Source organism: Odontesthes bonariensis, chromosome 15, assembly GCF_027942865.1.
Source record: "Odontesthes bonariensis isolate fOdoBon6 chromosome 15, fOdoBon6.hap1, whole genome shotgun sequence".
NCBI lineage: Eukaryota > Metazoa > Chordata > Actinopteri > Atheriniformes > Atherinopsidae > Odontesthes > Odontesthes bonariensis.
This window is the reverse complement of record NC_134520.1, coordinates 27216094-27236100: the sequence shown is the minus strand read 5'-3', so window position 1 is coordinate 27236100 and position 20007 is coordinate 27216094. Positions and strand designations below refer to the sequence as shown.

General features: G+C 41.1%; 1 protein-coding gene across 1 annotated transcript; it reads right to left on the bottom strand.

The window, feature by feature from the left end:
• Positions 1-1479: 1479 nt before the first annotated feature.
• LOC142400688 (leptin receptor-like) lies at positions 1480-19935 on the bottom strand. The gene is made up of 18 exons (XM_075485791.1): positions 19569-19935; positions 19121-19448; positions 18024-18824; positions 16734-16882; positions 15473-15614; positions 13245-13405; positions 13010-13115; positions 12554-12653; positions 11362-11576; positions 10887-11035; positions 10123-10276; positions 9839-9921; positions 9127-9340; positions 7627-7830; positions 7433-7516; positions 7235-7328; positions 6792-6867; positions 1480-5983 (listed from the first exon to the last, which is right to left on the bottom strand). The coding sequence occupies exons 3-18, from the start codon at positions 18235-18237 to the stop codon at positions 5159-5161; spliced, it is 2970 nt and encodes a 989-aa protein (XP_075341906.1). The 5' UTR covers positions 18238-18824; positions 19121-19448; positions 19569-19935; the 3' UTR covers positions 1480-5158.
• Positions 19936-20007: the final 72 nt, after the last annotated feature.

The window sequence follows — 20007 nt, the reverse complement described above, 5'->3', positions numbered from 1 at the left end:
TGGCTGACTTCTGCCCCTTTTTTCCACAAGTAAAAACCTCAATGTACATAACTCGTTCTCTTGTGCTCCTAGTGTCTGCTCCTCTGTTCAGTGCATTGTGGATTTCCATGCTAAAGGATTTAGCTCTCCATTGGGGATTCCGAGACACTTACCTGCTCGCCCCACCGTTGACTCAGTACCTTCTTCACCACAGCCAGCACCCTCCCCTCTGTTCTGGAAAGCCTCTTTAATCCAGTAAGGAAAAACACAAATTGCACAAATGACCCTGTCTCCGGCTCACGCTAACGATCTCCCTCTCCTCTCAGAGTTACCTGTTCACCTGGATCCACTCATGAGCTCATCAGGAGGATCAACAAATTCAGCCGGCTGCTTCAGTTGAACACATGGCTGTCCAAAGTCTGTGAGTCCAGAGGACCTCATTTCATCGAGAACTTTAATCTTTTCTGGCAAAGAGATGATCTCTTTCAAAGAAAAGGCCCACACCTGAACAGAGGTGGAGTGAGACGACTGACGGATAATCTTCTCCACGCTCTGAGGCATCAGAAGGGGCCAGGGCCAGGACCAGGACCAGGACCAGGACCAGGACCAGGACCGGGTCCTGTGCTGCCGCAGAGAGAGAAGACGAGCCAGAGAAGAGCTCCTGCCTCGCCACCCAAGGACCCAGCAAAAGATTCAGCCACAGCAGCCACAGCAGCACCTTCAGCATCCCGAACACAGGATTCAGCAGCTCCACCATCGCCTTCACCACGGGCCTCACCACAGGCCTGGGACCCACCTGCTGCATCTACACCCTCCAGAGATGTTTCACCATCGTTCTCTTCTCCACCGTCACCCAGGACATTTCCTGATCACCTTGAAAGCTTGGTGAAATCGGGGATTAAAATGGTTCCTCTCACGCCAAACATGGCAAGATCAAGAATTCTATCCTCAAAGAAGCATCGAGCCCCTCTCCCTCCCCAGCCTACTCCATCGACCAAAGCCCCCCCAGCTTGGCCCGCCCCCACGGTGCCCACAGCTGTCATTTCCAACAGCGTCAATGCTGTTGTCTAGGACGCGAAGGGCCTCTGTGTTGGTAAACACCATCTCAACCAGAGGTCCAAGGATGGAGTGAAGAGAGGGACAATCAGACTGTCCAATCAGAGAAACCTTATCCATATCCCTTGCAAGAACACAGCATCCAGTTCAACTATAACTAATCTCAAACACGCAGTACTCAATGTCAGATCTTTAAGTAACAAATCATTCTTAATTAATAGTTTTATTTCCTCTCACAATCTTGATTTTATGTTTTTAACTGAGACGTGGCTCGACAAAAACACAGCAAATGCAGTCCTGATTGAGTCTAGTCCACCTCACTTCAATTTTGTGTCTGAAACACGAGAAAACCAGAGGGGTGGGGGTGTTTGTGCCATGTTCAGGGACAATATACCCACCCACAAGTTGTCATTTGGGTTTTTTTCATCATTTGAGTATGTGTCATTCAAAATGGAGATAAAACAATCTTCCATACTTTATATCACCATTTATAAACCACCACAGAATTGTTTTATTGATGATTTTACTGAACTACTTTCAATTGTGTGCACTGCTTTTGACTGTTTAGTCATAACAGGGGACTTGAATGTGCATGTGGACGTAGCGCATAACAAGGAAGCTAAAGAGCTCACTGCTGTCCTTGAAATGTTTGGTCTAACTCAGCATGTGACTGAGCCCACCCACAACAGAGGGCACACTCTAGATGTGCTCATTTCAAGGGGTGTTGTTATTTCAAACGTGAATGTCGTGGATGTTGCTTTATCTGATCATTTCTGTGTTTTCTTCGACCTATCTACTTTACCCAAAACACCAGCTGGGTCTGCAGTTGTTCGGGGAAGACTCATAAATGACAGAACAGGGACACAGTTTATGGAAATGATTAGGTTTGAGAAAACCCTGTGTTCTGATGTTGATGATCTGTTGAACTCTTACACATCAAGTCTCTTAAATGTTTTGGATACCATTGCTCCTGTCAAGGTTAGAATGGTTAAAAGTAGGCAAAGGGCGCCATGGAGGAAAGAAGAGTCGGTTAGGGCACAGAAAAGGGAGTGCCGGAGAGCCGAACGGAAATGGCGCAAGTCAAAGCTCCAGGTTCATTATGAGACTTACAAAGAAAAGCTATGTGTGTTCAACCAGACTTTGCGTAGAACAAGGGAGAGTTATTTTTCTGAAATCATCAAAAACTGCAGTAACAACTCTCGTGTCCTGTTTGCTACAGTAAACAGATTAACAAACCCTCCAGTTTCACTGCCTTTAGAACTCATTTCTACATCCAAGTGTAATGAGTTTGCAATATTCTTTAATGACAAAGTTCAAGGCATTAAAAATGCAATAATTTCCACAACACAAATAACTACTCTGCAGCCAGCTAGACACCTAGAGCTGACACATTTCACACCTGTTACTGACAAAACAGTCGAAGAGACCATCTGCAGTCTGAGTTCATCAACGTGCTGCCTTGATGAGTTACCCACTAGATTCCTAAAGTCTGTGCTGAGCAGTTTGTTACCACAACTTGCTCATCTAGTCAACATCTCACTCCAGACTGGAACATTTCCAAAGGCCTTAAAAACTGCTGTCATTAAGCCTCTTCTAAAGAAGAGCAATCTTGATGCCACAGTACTGAACAACTACCGGCCCATATCAAACATGCCATTCTTAGGCAAAGTCCTAGAAAAAGTTGTATACCAACAGCTTAGTGACTTTCTCCTGTCTAACAATGCTTTTGATACTTTCCAATCAGGCTTTAGGCCCCACCACAGCACTGAGACAGCTCTGATCAAGGTGACAAATGACATCCGCCTGAACACAGATGCAAGTAGAGTCACAGTCTTAGTTCTGCTGGACCTGAGTGCTGCCTTTGACACAGTTGACCATGCGATCTTATTACAGAGGTTAGAAGACTGGGTGGGAATCTCTGGTCGTGCTTTAAACTGGTTCAAGTCCTATCTGGAGGACAGGAAATATTTTGTTGAAATTGGTAACTGTGTCTCAGACCAAATGGCTATGACCTGTGGGGTTCCCCAGGGGTCAATCCTGGGACCGGTATTGTTCAATCTGTACATGCTTCCACTAGGCCAGCTAATACGCAGCTATAATGTGTCCTACCACAATTATGCAGATGACACTCAGATCTACGTGTCACTGACGGCAGGAGAACACGGGCCTGTAGATACACTGTGTCGCTGCATCGAACAGATCAGTGTGTGGATGCAAAACAATTTCCTCCAGCTAAACTCAGACAAAACTGAAATCATTGTCTGTGGCCCACAGAAACAAAGAGAAAGTGTTATCAGTCACCTTGAGACTCTCTCTCTAAAACCTAACTATCAAGTTAGAAATCTCGGGGTAATATTGGACTCAGACCTGAACTTTAACAGCCACATTAAATCTGTAACATCAGCAGCTTTTTACCATCTAAAAAACATTGCCAGAATCAAAGGAATAGTGTCTAAACCAGACTTAGAGAGACTGATCCATGCGTTTGTCTCCAGCAGGTTAGACTGCTGTAACGGCCTGCTCACTGGGCTCTAAACGGGCTATAAGACAGCTGCAGTACATCCAGAACGCTGCTGCTCGAGTCCTGACTAGAACCAGGAAATACGACCATATTAGTCCAGTGCTCAGGTCTCTGCACTGGCTTCCTGTCGCTCAGAGAATAGACTTTAAAACAGCTCTGCTTGTGTACAAGTCTCTTCACGGTCAAGCGCCAAAGTACATCTCTGACATGTTAGAGCCATATGAACCAACTCGGGCTCTGAGAACCTCAGGGCGGGGTCTCCTGCTGGTGCCCAGAGTCAGGACTAAACAAGGTGAGGCTGCGTTTCAGTTTTATGCCCCTAAAATCTGGAACAGTCTTCCAGAAGATGTGAGACAGGCCTCAACTCTGACAATGTTTAAATCCAGGCTGAAAACAGTTCTATTTAGCTGTGCATATGACACCTGAAAGTATTTTATCTGCACTCTTCACTTTTTAATTACTTAATGATTATTTTAATGGGTTTTAAATTTCTTTCTTTTTTAATTTCTTTCTTTTATTTTTTTATTCCTTTTTAATGGTTTTATTGCCTTCTTGTGATTTTATGTAGCTGTAAAGCACTTTGAATTGCCCTGTGTATGAATTGTGCTCTATAAATAAAATTGCCTTGCCTTGCCTCATCGCTGCACCAACCTTTTAATAAACCTCGCCTTTACTCAAATCTCCCTGAACCCAATCTGCTCATAAGTCCGATTTGTGAGTCAACCCGGCTTTCATGGTGACAACAACAAAGTTACAAATACATTACAGCACAAAATACAAAAAGGTTTCCTTGAGTAAGTGGGTGCATGAGTCCACGCAGACATTCACGCACAAGCTGCCCATGAATGCAGTGAATTAAGTGTCTTTAAATGAAAGGCATTAAAGAGACATCCAAGTTTGATCTCCATCTCAGAGTCAAACATGCTTTGAAGAAGTCCAAATTATTGGCTTTATCCATCACTTTCTGTGCATAACTCTATTCTCTTTGAAGCGCTTTCATCTTTTACTTAAATGCAACAGAAATAATTCAGTTGGAGGACAAAAAAAGACTTTTCAAGCCTCGTAGTTGGAGCAAATGATCTATAGTGGAGACGGAGTTCTTTCAATCCAAACATCTACATGTAAGGGGACCAATTATTAAATTGGCCGATTATTTTAACCGCAGGATATCTGATACTACCACATGTCAACCTTCTCTGTGTCAGGGTGCCAGGTAGCTCAGCTATAAATAAGCTGGAGGCTGTAGGTTGTCAAAGTTTGAACTGAGACTGAGGCAGTTTGCTGAATGTCATCCGCTGTTCTTTTTCTGCCCAAATTCCTGATAAACTTTCAAGTAAAGGCTACCAGGGCCCTTTTGATTGTTCTTGAATACCAAGATGCTCCTTGTACCACCTCTTTGCTGATTTGCATGAGTTATGATTTTTCTCAGAAAATGTAACTGTAACACTAATTATACAGAACAGCAGTTTGGCACAGTGGAATGAGGGATTTAAAGACCAGTAAAGAAAGAAGATCCACTTTGTTAAATACGTAAACATGATGTAGTTCACAATGTAGAGTGTTCAATGATGCAGGTTTATGTCAGAGATGGGGTTTGCTGTTTTACGTTTGAGCTGTGAGTATCCCTGTGGGTGGAGCAGTTCTGTACTGAGGCAGGTACAGCGGGGATAAGCCACAAGTTGAATCCAACAGCAGCTCGCTGGACAGCTCACTTAAGCCCTCTGGGCTGACAAGAAGATGTGACTCCACAGAACAGTCCTCTCTGTTCAAAACAGCATTTTTAAGAAGCTCACTTTTTGCACAATGATCACTCTGCTCCTCTTCCTCTCCCTCCTCATTTTCTGCTGGATATTCCATTGCTGGGTAATACAAATCTTTCTCTTGCTTCACATCTCCTTTAACTTCTTCCTCTGATGTTTCAGAAATGTCCTCCGCAGAGTTGTAGGAGCAGGAGCGCCTTGACTTGTCTATCTCCACACTATAACAACTGTCTGGCCCCCTCACTCCACTGGAGAAAGATACAGAAATGTCCAAGTTGTTGGCAGACAAATTTCCTTCATCATTGGAGTAACCACCACTATCATCCTTGTAATGGAGATGAATGGGCTGTTGGTCCTGCTTTGGATCAGAGAGAAGCACTTTGGAATATGTGACTGAAGACTGGGTAGAAGTGTCAGTGCCACTTTGATGCAGGTCCACTATGGGATCAACTGGTTGTATTTCATTTATATTCGGGGTTGAGGTAATTAATGCATCCAGATTAATGGCTATGGAGGGAGTTTTACTGAGGAGTCTTCCACTTTCCATCAGGTCCTCCGTCTGAGTTTTATCAACGATGATGATTTTGGAAATCTTCTCAGAGGGCAGCAGCAGTGGCAAAGCTTGCAGACCTTTCAAAGGTTGGAAAGAGTGCTCAAAGGTGTCCACCTGGAAAGACAACAACTGCATTTCAGTAACGACAGTACATCAGAATTACTGACACTTATATTTGGCATTTATGGCTGGAGTTCTGGAACAAGCTGAACCAGCATGCCACAGACTGTCCCTGATGTTACAAAGATTTTGGTAAAGCCTAGTATATTACTGTCTCTAACTTTTATTTAATATTAACAAGAGAAATTAATCGCATGTTTTCTGTAACTATGTGGAAATAACTACCTCATACAGTGCTGTTGTGATGTAAATGTGCTTCAATAAACTTGATTATGCTGTGTCTTCAAAGTAGGTGATAAAAAAAAAACATTGAAAAACAACATGTAATAAAATGCTTAACCTACTGTATCTACAACAGTGCTCCATGATAAAAACAAGTCTGTTATAAAACAGAACATTGGTCAAAGGCATGTGTTGGTGCATAGAAGAAAACAGCTTAAAAATTTGAGAAGTGTGTTTATTGTTTCATGTTTCCTGGTAAAATGTTATGAGGTTGGTCGGCTTAGCTTGGGGTAAAGACTGAACAATCTAATTAAATCAATTTATTTAAATCCAATAATATATATTTTTTTTTAAATCTGGGGTTTTTTGTAGGATAAAGCTTTTGGAAAAAGACAAAATATGTCAAGAGCTGCGGCAACAAGCTGCCGTTAATGTGGCACCATAATGAATTAGTGACCTTTTAGAGTAGCTGAAGGCAGATTAATTGACCAGGATCAGATTCAGTCGGGCTATCTAGACATTCTATAGATTTCCATCTCATCCAATAGCAAGCATTGAGTTTCATATTAAGTTGTTTTACCTTTTTGAAGTTAAGACCTTCAGCCCATGAGCATTTCTTTGGATTGGGAACATTCTTCAACACTAACTTTTTCATTCTGGAAATTAAACATAGCACACATTCAGGATGAACACACAATCGAAGCACTCTTCTCTCCTTCCTTTCTGTTGCATGATTCCTCCCCCTCCTATCGACTAGTATCAATTCTAATTACACCCTCATGAGCTGTTAAATGTCACAGTTCTAATTTTTCATTATCAGTGTCACTGTGTCCCGAATTATACTGCAACCTAGTGATTAACCCCATTTATCATTTCTTACAGGTGTTTGCATGCGAGGCTAATTGTTTTCACATTGGATCCCTATAATTTACACCAGAAACAAAGGTATACATGGATCAAAACCTGCAAAAATCTGCATGTTAAAACACAAGCAGTCATTTTTCAGACAGAATAGTCTCTTACTTTTTTTGCATGATAACCAGGCTGAAAAATAGGACCCCACAAAGTATAAAGATGAACAATGGTATAATGTAGGCTTCAGGGTCTCGTCTGGTTGCTGTAACGAGGAGAGAGTACACATTAGACATCTAATGATACAATGAAAGTGCTGGCGTTTAGTGTTGCGTGTGATATTAATGGAAATCTGAACAGAAAGCACACCTGAAGTGGACATCGGCTCTCCTTCCCCATCAGCAAACACGGGATACAAGTAGAAGACAAAATCCTCATAGCCATAAAAATCTCCTGAAATTATCATAAAAATGTCTCAAGGTCATTTTGGCTGATACCACTTACTATAAACAGTGAAAAGGGAAAAGAAAATAATCACAAAGACAGCGCAGAAAATGTTTTACCTTGTAAATAGACAGGGCGATCAGTGTAGGGCAGTCTGACCCACTTTTGTTCACTCAGGCCAGGGTCCTCAGGGCCCTGCTGCCTTTGTGAGGACCACTGGACCACCATGAACAGAGGGATAGAGCTGCTGTCCAACAAGCTCCATGACAGAGACACACAGGTGCTGTTTATAGCCAACACATGGAACCAATGCATACAGGGTCCTGCAGTGCAGAAAAGAAACAATACTGTCGGGTAAATCTCATGCTTCCAGTTGGCGCACACATGACAAGTTAAGGGGAAACCGATCTGGTGATATTTTATTACATACAATTTATCCAGGCTTCTTCTCCATTTGCTTTCAGCCTGTCATCATCTAAAACTAAACAACTGATAAACATATAACTTTGTATATAACGTATTTTATTCATTGATACCTACAGATAAATCTGCATGTGCAGGGCTGGAAATTTCAAATCAACATCTATAGCACCTTTTAAGTGTCTGAATTGTACATCTTTTGTGGGGTCAAATGAAACTACAAGATCTTTAAGGCAGTAAGGATATTGGCAGTTTAGGGCTTTGATTCAGATACGAACACTAGGGTATCCTAAAATATATTCTAAATTAGAGATTAATTCAATCTTGCTACTAAAATGGAATTACAATAGTTCAGACTTGATGTGATGAGGACATGGACCAGTTTTTTAGCATCACTTTGGGATTGGACACTTCTGATTTCGGTAATTTTCTGCAAATCAAAGTGGCTGATGGAGAGACTTGTTCAATATGTAAATCAAAAACAAATTTTGGACAAAAAAAAGAAACTCCCAAGGTTTAGAACAACGGCACTCAACGCCAAAATAATACTATTTAGATAACTGCATAGCTAAATATTAAAAAAAGATTTCAGCCAACATTAATAACCCAGTTTCATCCAAATTCATGACTGATTGTGTCAAAGGCCGCACTGAGATAAAAAAAAAAGAACCAGCAAAGTCCTCTGTTGGAAGCAATAAAGAAGTAATTTGTCATTTTAGCTACTGTAATTTCAGTGCAATGTGCTCCAATTCCAGACTGAAACTCTTCATACAAACTATTTTTCTGCAAGGATAGATATCAACATGTAATCTGCTACATGACCATGATTGAGAGTGGGCTTTTTTATATCAATGGTTTAACATAGCCAATTATCAAAGATAGATTTATCTGACCAAGTACAGACAAAAAAAAATTATCTCAAACATACACTTCAGTGGCCATTTTTCCCACATATTATTCTGCAATGTGTTGTAAAGCAAGGAAGAATAAAAGTTTGTGGCCAATTAACAAAAACAAGTCAAGTACACGTTTGTTTCCCAAAAAGCAAATATTCATATTTGAGCATAATTCTGACGCCGCAACATAGAACCTACAGCTCCAGACCACAGTGGTGAGGGCAGATTTCCATGTATTTCATACAAAAACATGTCAACCTTCCTTTGTGATTGATCAAACCTTCTGTACGATTCCTCACTCACGTTTAGGTTGTTTCTCCAGCGTCATGTTTATGTTGTTAATGGAGCTGCCAATGCTATTGAAGGCCTCCACGGTCACAGTCTGGAAGTCCTGATCCCACTCAAAGCTGTAGGAGGACACCAGATCGGTCTTTATCTTCTTCACAGATCCATTCAAGGCCTGGCGCAGGATTATAAATCCATCCACACAGTAGGAGTCACCAGATACTCCGAAATCCTAGGAAAAAAAGCATTGCTATCTTCAAAGCTCACCAACTTTAGACGGCTGGGCAATGCCATTTTGAGCTGAATATAAACAAAAACTTAAAGCACAACATGGAGGGATAAGATATATCAAGTTCGGCTACACAGATACTAGTTAATCAGTTCATTTTCTATTCAAATTTAAGAAAAGTCAACCTGAGTCCTGGTTTGGTGTAAAGAATGACCAGCAACAAGTAAACAGCTGCAATGTGACATAACAGGGAAACTGAATGAAGAAAAGTAAAGCTGTTTGTAATCATAACTGGCAAGCTTACTAATCAGATTGCAACTACTCTGCGGTTGCCATTCAAATGAAATGAATAGTGATTGCTGTTAACTTAATCTGGATCAAATGACAAAGATTTTTGCAATTACCAATAATTTCCTCCAAAATACATGTGAAAATAGAGACCAGGCTGAAAAATCCAAGCACCGTCTTTTATAATATGCCATAAAATGTTTCTTTGTGTACCTCAAATAGCAGAATGACATTAGACTTTCTTCTGTCTGGGTCATCTTGACGGATTCTCCAGAAATCAGGACCACGTTCAGGAGCTGAGGAGACCAATCATTGAACGTTAAATAGATTTTTGCCCTCCGTTTATACCCTTAAGATAAGATTATGGTATTTATGTGTACCTTTTTCCGCTAGAGCAGATATGTAAAGTTGTGATGTGACTTTTTACATTCAAATGAAACTGCATCTGTCAAAGTGAATGCTTTTTGAAGTTTAGATTGGGAATGAAATGTCCTTACCTTTGCTGTTAAGAGGTGTGGACTTTACAAATTTACTCCAATCACTCCAGTAGCCTTTCCCACTGATGTGCTTGCAGCGTACTTGAACCATGTACTCCTGGCATATGTCTGGTATCACAACTTCTCCCCAAGGATCCCGCACTGAACTCTGGACCTGCAGATACAACGTTTTTAGAGATCATTTTGAAAAATGACAAATATCACAAATAGAAGTAAGATTGGCATGGGGACAATACATCTTTAGCACTTTTGAATAGATGACTGGTATGATTTGGATCAAAGCCAAAATGTTTTGCGATATTCCATTGCCCACTATGCACATTTTATGAAATTTTGCTGGTTAGTTTGTGTAAGCTTGCAGACAAGCAACAGCATTCTTATGCCTCTACTTCGGCAGGGAGACAAAAAAAAAGTATAATCTGAAGTCTATTATAATTAAAGCTATCTGAAGCTCAGTCATTATGTTTGTTCCTTTTGTTCAGCTTCAACAGGAACATTGAAAATGGAATTGAGCAATTCTTGATCCCTATAGTGTAATTACATATCTAAAAAAAAAAGAAAAACATTTTGGAAAGATCAGTTTGAGTCGTGTTCAAATGAGCAACAATAAATGAGCGTTCCGTTTTGCAATTACAAAATATTTCATTTCAAATCTATACTGGGTGGAGAATAATATATTCTGGAGAGCGGCAAGCAGTCCATACTGCCACCTGGCCAAAATTTCAGTAAATGCCTTTGATGGTTAATCATTGTGACAAACTCACCTTCCACTCATCTCTCTCATTGGATGACAAGCAGTACCGAAACTCACACTGGACGCCCTGGACCGGCAGAGGTGGATGCTTCCAAGTTACCTTCATGACTCCACTGCTCTTGCTCAGCGCCCTAACGTTCGTAGGTGTGTGAGGTTTCACTGTATTGGGGTGCAAGGAAAAGCATAGGGTTTCAGGTTTGAGTATCTACAATATGTAGGACAGTATCACAGTTGCTGTAGAACATCCAATGAACATGTTTGGAGCTAATATAAAAGAAAATATTTCTCAATTCAGTCATAAAGTCAAATGACTTGTCTCTTTTACTGCAAATACTTAACGTGGAAAATTGATCTTAACTAACAGAAGGAGATCGATATTTCTCAAATAGCCAAAATTTTTAAATGCACCCAAGGGACCCAGTGCATATGAACTAATAATGACTTCTGCAATACTTCTAAAGATGTGCTCCCCACATCACGCTCACCATGATCTAAAGGTGACAGGAAGAGAGGTTTGGATGTGATGAGACCCAATGCAGATGGCATCTCCAACCACAGTTTGTAGCAGGCTAGATTCAGAGGCTGGATGGTGCAGGTTTTCTGAGTGGATCTGACCTCCATGCAAGGAGGTCCCATCACCCCAACATTCTCACCAGCTCTCTCCCTTTCCTTCATTTCCTTGCATGGCATGACAGCCCACCTGCCAAGAATAAATTACAAAAAATAAGACAAGTCATGTTATTCTTGGTCTTATGTCTTCTCCCCACCAGTGGGATTAAAACCGCTGTAGATGAGACATAGCATCAGATGCCCACAAGCAAAAATGAAAAGATAGTTCTCATTTATTTCAACTTAAGTCTCACTTTAGCACCAAAATGTTAGTGTGCTTCTTCAGGAGTGATTCTAGGATGACTGCTTAGCAACAGAAACTCCTTACTTCTTTGCTTCTTAAATTTGTAACACAATTGTTACCAGCTGGAGTGACAAAGCTGGAACTGTTATGTGTGTGCAAGTGCATCACAGTAAAATGTGGTCCTGGACAGATGAATTGTAGGAAAATAGACTAAACAGACTATCACAAAGCACCTCTTTAGTACGCTGTCCATCTGTCTTTGTTGGTGGGCAGATTTTGCCAAAACAATAGCATCAAAATGGTGAAAGCTACAGTAAGACACGATAAATTGTCTCTTTTTAGCTGCCATTAGCCTAAAAAATAACAAACACAAAGACATATGAAGCGTATAACACATTTCCATTTACTACTAAGTGGAGACTTTCAGGCACAGTCTAAATAACAGCAACAAACCCTTTCGTTTACCAATTTAGAATAATTTATCAAGGGTTAAGGGTTAAAACATTTCCTCTTATGTCCAGACAGCAGAATGTAGGCCAAATTCATATATTCTTTCTTGTTGTTTTTCTTGAGGTCAGACAAGCTGATAACGGTGACATAAGGTTAACTGCTAAATGAAAATGTCCTGGTGTCACCTCAGGAAGCACAGGATTGCACAGGATTTGTAGTATTTCCAGGATGTGTCCGGTGCTCCGTGTTCAGGCATTTCCATGTTTTCAGCACATTAAGTCCTTAATGTTTGCAAAGGGTTTCATAAACAACACTGCATGCCTACACATAAAAAAAACACTTCACTACAGAGAAAGTTGAAAATGCTGCTTTACTTGGATTGAAATTTGAGTTTAATCCTCTCTTTGTTGCTCCACTTGCAAACCATAGCATCGATGTCCCCACTGGTTGTGCACTTTATATCAATGAAAGCCCCTGAAAAACAGAGCGAAAAGTAGTTACAATTAGCAGTGATGAAACATACTTCACCCAAGGTTGCCTCGGATGATTTTGGCTCCCATTGTTGAGTTGTGACATGTTCCCACCTTATTTCCTTTTTTTGTTTGCTTGCAGAGAGAATTGGCTTCCAGCCACTGAAAATAAACTATGCATTCCTTTCTTCTAAATGTGTTTTATGCCTTGTATTTCGTGTTGTACAGCACTTTGTTTCAGCCACGGCTGTGTTAAAAGGCTTTATAAATAAAGTTAAGTTGAGTTGAGTAAATTGTAGCTGTATTAGTCATTAACTGAATGCTATTCAGTTTTGATTTTATTTGTGCAACAAAACTCACCTTCCACATAGATCTTGCTGTAAGGATAAGGAAAGGTCAACTCCGGTGCGCATGTCAGCAGGTCGTATATTCCAGTCTCTGGAGCACGCACTGTAATCTTGCTGACCTGTTATAGGTAAAATAGTAAATAAAATATATATATATTTACATGAGCTGCTTTTTAAAAAAAATAATTAAATCAAAGGAGAGTCATTGAGCTTACTGGTTATCAGAAAAACACATTATTTTTTCTTACCCATTGGTTGACTGGGTAGTACTGACTGTGATTAAGTGGCTGGTGGAGGTTGAGCGTCCACATGGCCATGCTGGCGTTGCTGCTGTGGTCGTTGAACACACAATACACTGTTACATATTCCCCTGGTAGTGCCACAGCTGTTTCAGGGATGTAGCTCACGGCTGCACACAGAAAATAAATATACAAATGTTTCTTTCTGTAAGGACCAGCATATCTCCTCCTCATTTTGGTTTCCAGCAATCAAGACATGTTTTGAAAAGAAGCTGGATAAATGTCAGAAGAAATATAAGAGATGTAAAGTAAGACCTGACTCATTATATTTCACCTAGTTTCCATTTAGATTTTCACCAAAAAAAAAAAAAACTAGAAACCTCAATGGAATAAAAAAAAAGTGTTTTCTCTGTCAGATGGTGTAGAATATCATGCAGTCAACTATCATCTGAAGAGAGCTCACTGTTCTGCTAATACTGGCAGAACAGAAACATGTGCGGGTACTTCTGTGTAAAGGGTGCGGTGTGTTATTCTTGTTTTGTTGTACTACACCAAAACTTTTCTGACAGCTAGAACTTCACATCCCCAAAGTCCTTAATCTATTTTTTTTTTCTGTTTTTGGAGAATTTCCAACTGGCACTTTAAAGAAGTTGTGAAACTCATTTGAGTTAAGACAACTCTCAGCTGCTGAGCATTGCAAATGTTCAGTTAAAGGTACAGAGATGTTTAGATCCAGGGGTCCAGTATCTTTCATAGATACACAGTAGGCCCAAAGCTTTAGTCTCACCAAAATGTTTCACACATGGGATAAGGTTCTTATGCTGGAATACTATATCATCCTTTCTCCACACATAGCACTTTGCTGTGATATCTCACTTCTTACTTTTTATGAGGCCCTCAGAAATAACCTTTATTTATGCCAGGATATATTTCTATAATCGTGTTATGAAGTTCAGGTTTTGATTGATCTTTTTTCTTCAAATATAACAGGGAACCCACTCCCATCTGGTTGTTATCCTATTGTTTTAACATACATTACAATAATTCCACCGATAAATTAACTATAAATCCACGAGATTCACATCAAGTGTTTAAAGACTTTAAAGGAACTAGAAATTAAAACTCAGAAACAATAAAGAAATGCAAAGATCGCAAATGGAAAATTAGAGTTCCACTGCAGCCACCTAGGGCCTGAGCTACTAACGAGGTTCCACGTTTCCAGGGTATCTTCCACATATCTGGCATAACAACCCTAACTAACAAATAGATTTCTTACTCATTCAATATATAATAGCAGAAAATAAAAGCTCATCAGTATCACTGCCACATCGTGACAGCACAGGTAGATCTGATGAGTTACAATTGTGTAGCCTATTTTATCAAATGAATGTACTGCATGTGCACTCTTGAAGTATGCAAAGAAGTTTCTGTTTTAGGCCAACAGCGTAATCTTTCTTTGAAGAGTTGGAAAGAGATTCTCTCCAGATTCTCTGATTCTTTTGATGATATTATGTACTGTCAATGATGGATTATTAAATGTCTTTGCAATTTTACTTTGAGGAACATTACTCTGAAATTGCTCCATACTTTGTAGACAAAAGTTATTTGGATGATAGCAGCCCCTGCCTATCTTCACTTATAAGAGATTCTGCAATCATTTCTTTTTAGTACCAGCTTTATTGCTGCTGTCTCAACACTTTAAGATGTGTTGCTGCCATTAAATTCAAAATGAGCTAATATGTTTCATGTAATAGTAGAATATCTCAGTTTCATCATTTGATACGTTTTCTTTGGCTTCTTGTGAAGAAAAGATCAGATTATAAAATTTACAATCGCTGAATTATGTTTTTATTTACAGCTTACAGTGTCTCTTTAAAACAAAACAGTTAGAGTGTCATTTCACTCCCATATTTTAGAGCCATACAATGCTCTCTGAAACAGAGCAACTCGTGAAAGTAGCCTTCTTTTGTAGGTCAGAGTTGGATGTCAGTGGTTTTCTGATCAATTTAATGAACCAGTAGAGTTCTTCCAAGTGGAGCCTTAAACCCCTTGTTAAAGAGTGTGGATCTCCAGACATTTATAAACAATGACTCAAAAACAGGGCAGAATTACACTGAGTGACTTCATTCATAACACAGAGAACAAAAATTTGAAGCTCCCCAATGTTTATCAGGGAAAAAGCCTACATTTCTTTGAATTATCTGTCTCCATGTAAAGAAGGAAATTGCTCCTCTTACTGTTCAGTAGGATGTTGTGTGGCTTGCTCCACTCGCTCCACATAGGAGGCTCGGCCAGGCCAGAGCAGCGAACTTGGATGGTGTAGTTTAGGTTGGGCTTCAGATCCAGAGACAGCTTGGGCTTTCCAAAAGTAGACACCACCTGGAGTAAGAGAAGTTCAGTTCAGTTGACTTTATTAGTCCCCGTAGGTAGATCTGTTCTGCAGAAAATAGGAGAAGGCATCTCCCGCACCTTATTAACAGACATTAATTTGACAGAGGACAGGTCAAGACAATACAAAGACAGACATGGCAAGTACTCACAATGCTCACTGAACAGGATAAAAGTAGATATTGCCCACAAGGCAAGGAACAATAAATAAAGGTTGAAACCAGGCTCAGGGTTTCTATAAAAAGAATTCATTAATAAATAAATTGTAAAATAGATCTCCGCAGTAAAGTGCGTACAGCGACTCCAAGCCCAGCTGTGTTTCCCCAATCAACCGACCTGACCATTTAATAATCTGGTTGAGTGAACGCCTTTCTTTTAGGGACAAGTTTCCGAACCATGATGCAAGTGAAAAGGTTCAAATAGATTCGATAAAAGCATGATAAAACAGTGTCATCATGGTCCTATCAATGTGGAAATGGGACAACTTCCTCAGGCTGCGGCTACACGAAAACGTTTTTCACTGTAAACGATACTTTTTCTTATCGTTTCGCTGTCGCGGCCACACGGAGCCGGCGTTCCCACTACCCCAAAACGATAGTTTTTGAGAACGGGTTCCATAATGGGAAAGTTTGAAAACGGCCTCGTTTCGTTTCCATTGTTACAGCTAAAACATTTTTGCGTCAGTCAAACGTTGACGCTGTGAGCCAATTTTAACACTTCTCTATTGTCTCACAGCGTGGCGTGACACAGTGGCGTGTGTACTGCATCGTTTCATCGTTTTCATCCGTTTTCGTCTGGACCTGAGTCTTTACAGCAGCGCGTTGCCGTGTGGTCGCAAGAATTTTCGTACCCGTTTTCAAAAAAAACCTTGTTTCGTTTTCGTGTAGCCGCAGCCTCAGACAGAACAGCCGCTGGTGTCCCTTCCTGCTCACAGCTTTGCAGTTCTCTTTAAAGTTTAGGCTCGAGTCAATGATTGTCCCCAGATTTTTATAGGACTGCAGTTGTTCAATGACTTGTCCCTTGGTCCTTACAGGTTCAAGGGAAAAGGGAAATTACCACAAACAGACACACATATACAACTCCCTTGGTTTGCAACAGGTGAGTATCTACCTGCCAGGTTGAATGAGTAGTATTGGAGGAGTATCGGACCTCATATCTCAGTGGGCCAGACAGAAAGTCTGATGGTTTGTCCCAGGAGACAATGAGTTCTCCCTCATGGGTTTGATGGTTTGAAAGGTTGACTGGAGGACTTGGTTTCACTATAAAACAAAAGAAAATCACAGTGTCTTAAACTCAAAACCTTCAAATCAAAGTGCTATACATCTGACAGAGTACTCAAAATTGTCATCATCTAATTTGTATGGCTACAATACAATGATCATACAATGAAATGAATATCATATTTTTCACAAAAGTATAACAAGGTAGTGATACAAAAGCTCTGAATAATTCCTGCTCGGTCTTATTCAAAGACTAAAGGGGAATTATAGACATTAAGTAACTCTAGTTTTTCACAATTTATCTCAGTTACAAATATGATACGCACGAGTATAGCCAACAGTGTTTTCTACTCCACAGAATCACACAGATTTTTGGATTTTGACTCGACAGCACTCTCATTCAATTTTCATGTTCAGCACCTCGTCTAAAAATGACCAGCACTGAACATTTCTGATTGGGTGAGTATTCCCAACATTTCATTTTGCTTCTTTGTTTCAGTCAGATCAGGTGTTACAGCGACACTGGTTTGTAAAATATGTTAATCTTAATCTATACTGCAAAAATAGTTGTTACTGTTTGTAAATGCAACATTCAAACTCAACACTTTACGACACCTTCAGTCAGCTGAGACGACAGAGTGCACCTCTTAGCTGGAGTGGTTGAGCGGGCTCAGGAATGAATAGGGAAAGATAGGTCTGACTGTGACATGAAAGCAATTTAGTTCAATTCAATGCAGTTTAATTTCATTAGTGCCAAATCACAGCAAATGTTATCTCAAGGCATTTCAAAGATACAGTTCAATTCGAGCCTATTATATCCAATTCATTGGCATACAATCATAATGCAATGAAATCAAATTAATTAAAATTCAAACTTTAATACAGAAAAAAACTTGGGAAATTTATGGTTAATTGATGGCTATATGTGAGAAGCCTTTTTTATTTTTTTTTACAGACAAAAAAAATAAGAGCGTTGTTTCAAACACAAAACCATCTCAATTAAAAGGATAAAAGATGTAGTGGTAACACGGCGTTAAACCTCCACAGACCCAAACGAGGAGAACAGCAGTGAGGAGAATGTTAAATCTAGGCAACATGCCATTAATATCCAAATTGCTTGTTGATCCAGTTTTGATATCAAATCCAGCTAAGAGGTGTAATCATGTAGAGAGTGACTTACCAGGAATAAACCTGTTCAAATGGCAGTGAAATGACTCGAGCGATGTTGATCCTCTGGCACAGCGGTAGCTGGTGAGCTTGATGCCACTCTTGTTCCTGCTGCCTACTTCAGTGTACAACGGAATCCCTGGAACATCCTGGATGCATTTTATGTGCCGTTTTTGCACACGCCAGATGTGATCCATCCTCACTTCATCCAGCAGAGGAACACCCATCAGGTCTCTCCCTTTTGGACCCCTTAGCTCCTCCAGCAGCCGTTCTAGTTGCACAAGAGTTGATTCCTCTCCCCGAGTCCTCCTACGGCAGAAAGTACTCAACTCTTTTTTTGTTATATGGCTTCCACCATGGATCTGGTTATACCAGGTCTCTGTTCTTGCTGGAGCTGCTTTGTTTTTGATCTCCGGAGGAGGTCGAGGTCCCCTGCATCCCACTCAAAGATGCACGAGGACAGGGCCCTCATGAAAGCAGGATACAGGGGATGAGCATCTGTCGTACATCCCACAGCCAGCCGCCGCATGAAATGCCAAATGTCAAGTCGTATGTGGAGATCTGGCCACTCCCCTAACCTGGCCTGCAGCTTGCTCAGCCCCTCAGTTATACAGCAGCCACAGTCCACATAAAGCACCTTGGGAGGTGCAACCGCAGCCTGGCGGTACCGCTCCATCAGGCCAGCAGCCATCCTGTCCAGTCCTGGACCCTCCTGCACAGTCAGGACACTATTTAAGATTTGGCCCAGCTCGTTGCCCACAGAAGACACCCACAGGGCCGTTCCTTTGCTGTGTCCTGCCAGCTTCTTTGTGATCTACAATTAAAAATGTGATGTTAAATCTCACAGTTTGTCTTGTCATTAGAAACCACTGTATGCCATAGATTTCATTGCATTTTTTATGCACTTTATACAATAAACATTTCACAAATAATTAGAATGAAACAAGTTTAGTTGTTTGTGAAATTAGAAAAAATGAGTGTGATCTACCAAACCTTTTTAAATGAGTGTATTTAATACTCTCACATTACAAAGTAGTTTTTCTAGGAGCATATGATAATAATAATGATGATGATAATTATAATTGTTATTATCATTACATTATTACTCACCTTTTTGGTGGAGTCCAACTTTAAGATGGTGCCCAAGGTGGATGTGAGGCTGGCCTTGATGTGGTCTATGCGTGACAGGATGTCTCTGCCATACACAGACAGCAGCCAGCGAGCAGTGGGGACGTCAGCGGGCTCTGGGGGCTCCTGGCACACAACTGGGAACAGGCTGGGCCGATTAACAAAGTTAGAGCACTCTTCAAAATAGTGCCCCAACCTATCCAGCCATTCCTCCCCGTGGTTTTCTTTCAGCTGTTTTAACAGCCGTGCAGAGCTGTTGCCCTGAGTCCGATCCCGCATCAGGCGAATGACACGTGTGTCACAGGCATACCTGGAATTCACATCAATAAAGTATACGTCCCCATTATGCCATACCACATTCAGAACCAACACATATTTACAGTTTACCACCTAACACTGTGGGACAGGCCAAATTAAAAAGAAACCTAACATTTACAGATGATACAAATCCACCAGGACAGCGGCAGCTTCTCCCTGCTCCACCCAAAAGGCCTCAGGTTCATGTTGTCCCCACTACTTTACAGACACAGAGTTTTTGGACGTTCTCTGCCACTCCTCCTCTGGCCCCTCCTCTGGCTCCTGCTCTGGCTCCTGCTCTGGCTCCTGCTCTGGCTCCTGTTTTGGTCCCTCCTCTGGCTCCTGCTCTGGCTCCTGTTTTGGTCCCTCCTCTGGCTGCTGCTCTGGCTCCTGTTTTGGTCCCTCCTCTGGCTCCTGCTCTGGCTCCTCCTCTGGCCCCTGCTCCGGCTCCCATAGCAGGCTCCACTCACCCTAATAGGAGAGAGGGCTAGCGCATTTTGTGGCCGCGGCCGCGGCCACGACCGGCCATGACTTTCCGAGGCCGCGGCCAGGAGAGTCATGGCCGGCCATGA

Excerpts from the sequence above, each read along its gene's own strand:
- LOC142400688 (XM_075485791.1), bottom strand. The coding sequence starts at position 18,237 with ATGGGTGTTCCTCTGCTGGATGAAGTGAGGATGGATCACATCTGGCGT. Across the intron at positions 12,654-13,009 it reads CAGCAAGATCTATGTGGAAG|GGGCTTTCATTGATATAAAG; the intron begins GTGAGTTTTGTT and ends TCTGTTTTTCAG. Across the intron at positions 11,577-12,553 it reads AAACTCAAATTTCAATCCAA|GTGGGCTGTCATGCCATGCA; the intron begins GTAAAGCAGCAT and ends TATTCTTGGCAG.